The sequence below is a fragment of the Dipodomys ordii genome, unplaced genomic scaffold, assembly GCF_000151885.1.
Source record: "Dipodomys ordii isolate 6190 unplaced genomic scaffold, Dord_2.0 Scaffold22, whole genome shotgun sequence".
Taxonomy (NCBI): domain Eukaryota; kingdom Metazoa; phylum Chordata; class Mammalia; order Rodentia; family Heteromyidae; genus Dipodomys; species Dipodomys ordii.
Genome location: NW_012267238.1, coordinates 1,048,603 through 1,052,494, shown reverse-complemented (window position 1 = coordinate 1,052,494; position 3,892 = coordinate 1,048,603). Strand labels below are relative to the sequence as shown.

Genomic DNA, 3,892 nt, shown 5'->3' with positions numbered 1-3,892 from the left:
TGTATAATAGCAATAAAAATGAAGTACTTAAAAAAAAAGAGTCCAAATCTTTGTACAAGGACAATAGGAAAGATGTGTTGAAGGTATCTCAGCAAGAGCTTGCCTCTCATAGCTCTAAGGTATCAAATTATACATTTGTTTTAAAGACTTTTCAGAGAAAAGGCTCTGGAGAAGAGAACCAAGAGAGGTGCCCTGCTTACCTAGGCCAGCTTCAGGAATCTTTCTGGTTCAGACACTCAGAGGCCACCGCTGCCATGCTCAAGAGGGTTTGGGTACAGCTCCTACTGGCTGCAGACCTTGTCATCATCTGTGTAACACTGGATTGCAAGCCTGGATAATACAAGAGTTACAACCCCAAGGAGGCTTCCCTCAGACAGTTCAGAGGAAAGCCTGGGGACAAAGTGTGTGGCAGGGCTGGAGTCCCTACAAGCCGCTGCTGATAGGTAGGTATGGGGCTCTGAGGGTGAAGCTCCCATGCAGTCCCAGGAATTCTGAGATGCCAGCCTCGTGGAATGCTTGTCAAAGGAAACTGCAGGCAGTATTCAGACCTCTCCACAGAAGACAAGCCGTCTGGGCTGTAACTAGTGAGGCCACAGGGGCAGAATTATCCAAAACGTTAGGAATGTATATCCTTCACGAATGTGCTATGGAAGCTGGATGCAGGTAAAATGTTTAATGCTTGTCCTGTTGGATTTCAGTCTTGTTTTGATCCAACCCCTCCTTCCTATTTTCCCATTTCTCCCTTTTGGAATGGGAAATGTTTATGCTATGACACTGTCTTGGAAGCATGCAACTTATTTTCAACTTTTGTAGGGGTTTAGACATGAGATTATTTGTGTCTCAGAGGAGACTTAGGACTCAGGTTTTTGAGCAATACTGGAACAATCAGAACATTGGAGTTTCTTGGAGATGTGCTAAGTGAATTTTGCATTGTGAGTTGGACGTGAAACTATTCAGAGACCGGGGTGCAATGATACATTGTGGATGATAAAGACCTGGTGGCCAGCTTGGTCTTGTGGGAGGTGGTAGAACTTTTAACAACTAAGGCTTGGCTTTAGGGAATTAAGAGCATGTCTCTAACAGGGATTATTGGAACCTTGTCTCTTCTTTTACACTTTGACTTCCTGACTATGAGGTCCTGGTCTCTTCTTTTACACTTTGACTTCCTGACTATGAGGTGAGCACTTTGTTCTATCCCATGCTTCCACCATGACATGCTGCCACATAGCTGCAGCAGCAGAGCCAATCAGTCATAGCATGAAACCTTCACAACTATGAACCCCAATAAGCCTTTTCCTCTTCATAAGTTGATTATTTCAGGCGTTGCATTACAAGGATGGATAAATGACTAACTCAATACTCAAAGAAGCCTCCTGTTTTGAACATTTTTTACTCATCTCAAATAGAGATAGAAATGGCTTCTAATACTTCTCCTTTAGCCAGTTATTCTATCTAAGTCTAAGTTTCTATCTACTCAATGGTTTATTTCTCAGTCATATATAGACTTGTTTGCAAGAACAGGCCAGAGTTATATTCATTGCGAATACTGGTACTTTGCAAGCTTGCATGTATTGTTGAGTTAACATGTGAATTCATGGATGGAAGGGAAATACATACTAATAAAACCAAGCATTCTTTCTGTAGATTAAAATATGCCATAAGAAAACTGAAGAATCTACATAGAGTACTTTCTTTTCTTAATTTTTTTATTGTAAAAATACCATACAGAGGGGTTACAATTACATGGGCAAGGTAATGAGTACATTTCTTATCAAGCATTGTTGCCCCCTCCTTTGTTTCCCCTTCAGATCCCTTCCCATCCCCCCCACCCCCGCCAAAATTGTAAAGTTTGTTTTTCAACGTAACGACTTGTACATCTCATTGTTGCAATGGGTCCACCTGTATCCCTATTTAAATGATTTGTTTTTGCCCTTCCCCTCCACAAATTATACCAACATCAAATACAATGAAAGCAGGGGTTATACCGTGGGGTAGGGACATACAAAGCCACAAAGAAATCATCTTATAAATATGTTAGAAACAATCGCAAGAAAGAAAAAAAACATTTGAATACTTATTCTGGGGTTCATTTCACCTAACATCCACTTATCTGACCTTTTCTGCTTTCTTTAATTTGGCAGATTTAATGATTTGGGTAAGTACACATCTACAGAGAAAGGAGCAACCTGTAGCCATTCTGAATACCTTTTGGTAAAAATGGAAAACAGAGACACTTGCTCAGACAATTCTGCCCCAGTAGTTGTCCATGGCTTCCTGTGAGTTTCTATGCTCTTGTTGGGGTTAATTCAAAGCATCTTTCTGTTGATAGAAATTTGCTTAGATATCATTTGGTTCTCAAATCCTACTTGAATAAATAAACCTTGTCCTTTTACCCAGAGTGATCTATTTGCATAGATTTAATTGGTTTTCTTCTAATATTTATCTATTTTAAGTCAGCAGCTGTTGTGTATTTACTGTCACAAGTACTTTGTTAAATATTTAAAATATCTCCTAGTCTTTCTATTTTCATATGGTACCCAAGGATTTATAAACCTTAAAGTACCTCAGGTTTTTTGTCTCAGAAACGGAAACATTTAGGAATATCCTGTCTGCTGTATCTATATGCAGACCATCCATTATCTCACCTCCCCTTCTATGTATGCGCATGCAATTATCTGATCCCTAGATACAAAATAATAGGAATCTTTTGGAAATTTGGGCTTCTCACATAATTTAGTACTTGTTTTTTTTTTTACCATTTTGCCTGAGATCAGTTTGAAGTTTAAGAGTCAGTGAGTATACATTTCCACTGAGGGGCTGGACCATGATGTGGCTCATTGGTGATCTTAAATTGTACAGTATATTGAGGAGAGCAAAAACATTTCTCTTCCTTATTATTGTAGGATATGGTCCTTTCACCACGGGATAGCTGCTTCCTTAAGTCATCATGCTATTTTTCAACCAGAGCATTTTCTACCCTGCAGTCTTCTTCCTTACGGGCATCCCTGGTCTTGAGGGCTCTCATGCCTGGTTCTCCATTCCATTCTGTTGTCTCTATACCATCGCCATCTCAGGGAATGGCATGATCCTGTTTGTCATCATCACTGAGTCAAGTCTCCATGAACCCATGTACTACTTCCTCTCCATGCTGTCCTTCACAGACTTAGGTCTGTGTCTTTCTACATTGGTCACCATGCTGGGGATTTTCTGGTTCAACGCTCGAGAAATCAGCTTTGATTCCTGCATTGCTCAAATGTTCTTTATCCATGGCTTCACATTCATGGAGTCCTCAGTCCTCTTGGTGATGGCTTTGGACCGCTTCATTGCCATCTGCAACCCACTGAGGTATGCCATGATCCTCACAAATTCGCGGATCATCAAAGTGGGCATCGCGATTGTGATTAGGGGCACAACAGCCCTCGTGCCCTTACTCCTGCTCCTTAAGCGTTTGACCTTTTGCCGAAGTCATGTGCTCCACCATTCGTATTGTTTCCATCCTGATGTGATGAAGCTTTCCTGCACAGACACCAAGATCAACAGTGCATTTGGACTGGCCATTGTCATTTCTACTGCCGGCTTGGACTCTGTTTTGATCCTCCTCTCCTATGTTCTGATCATCCACTCTGTGCTCTGCATTGCATCCAGGGAGGAGCGGAAGAAAGCATTCGGCACCTGCATCTCCCACCTCAGTGCCGTTGCCATCTTCTACATACCCATGATCAGCTTGTCATTGGTGCATAGATTTGGGAAGCATGCCCCTCCCTTGGTTCACACTCTCATTGCCAATGTTTATCTGCTCATCCCTCCTGTCATGAATCCTATAATCTACAGCGTGAAGACCAAGCAAATTCGCAAGGCTGTACATAAAGTATTCCTTTCTAAGCTAACTTAA

At 41.5% G+C, this 3,892-nt stretch overlaps 1 protein-coding gene across 1 annotated transcript; it reads left to right on the top strand.

Moving 5' to 3' along the window:
* Nucleotides 1–2,947: 2,947 nt before the first annotated feature.
* Nucleotides 2,948–3,892, top strand: LOC105983997 (olfactory receptor 51F2-like). The gene has a single exon (XM_013014040.1). The coding sequence runs from the start codon at nt 2,948–2,950 to the stop codon at nt 3,890–3,892; it is 945 nt and encodes a 314-aa protein (XP_012869494.1).

Excerpts from the sequence above, each read along its gene's own strand:
- LOC105983997 (XM_013014040.1), top strand. The coding sequence starts at position 2,948 with ATGCTATTTTTCAACCAGAGCATTTTCTACCCTGCAGTCTTCTTCCTT.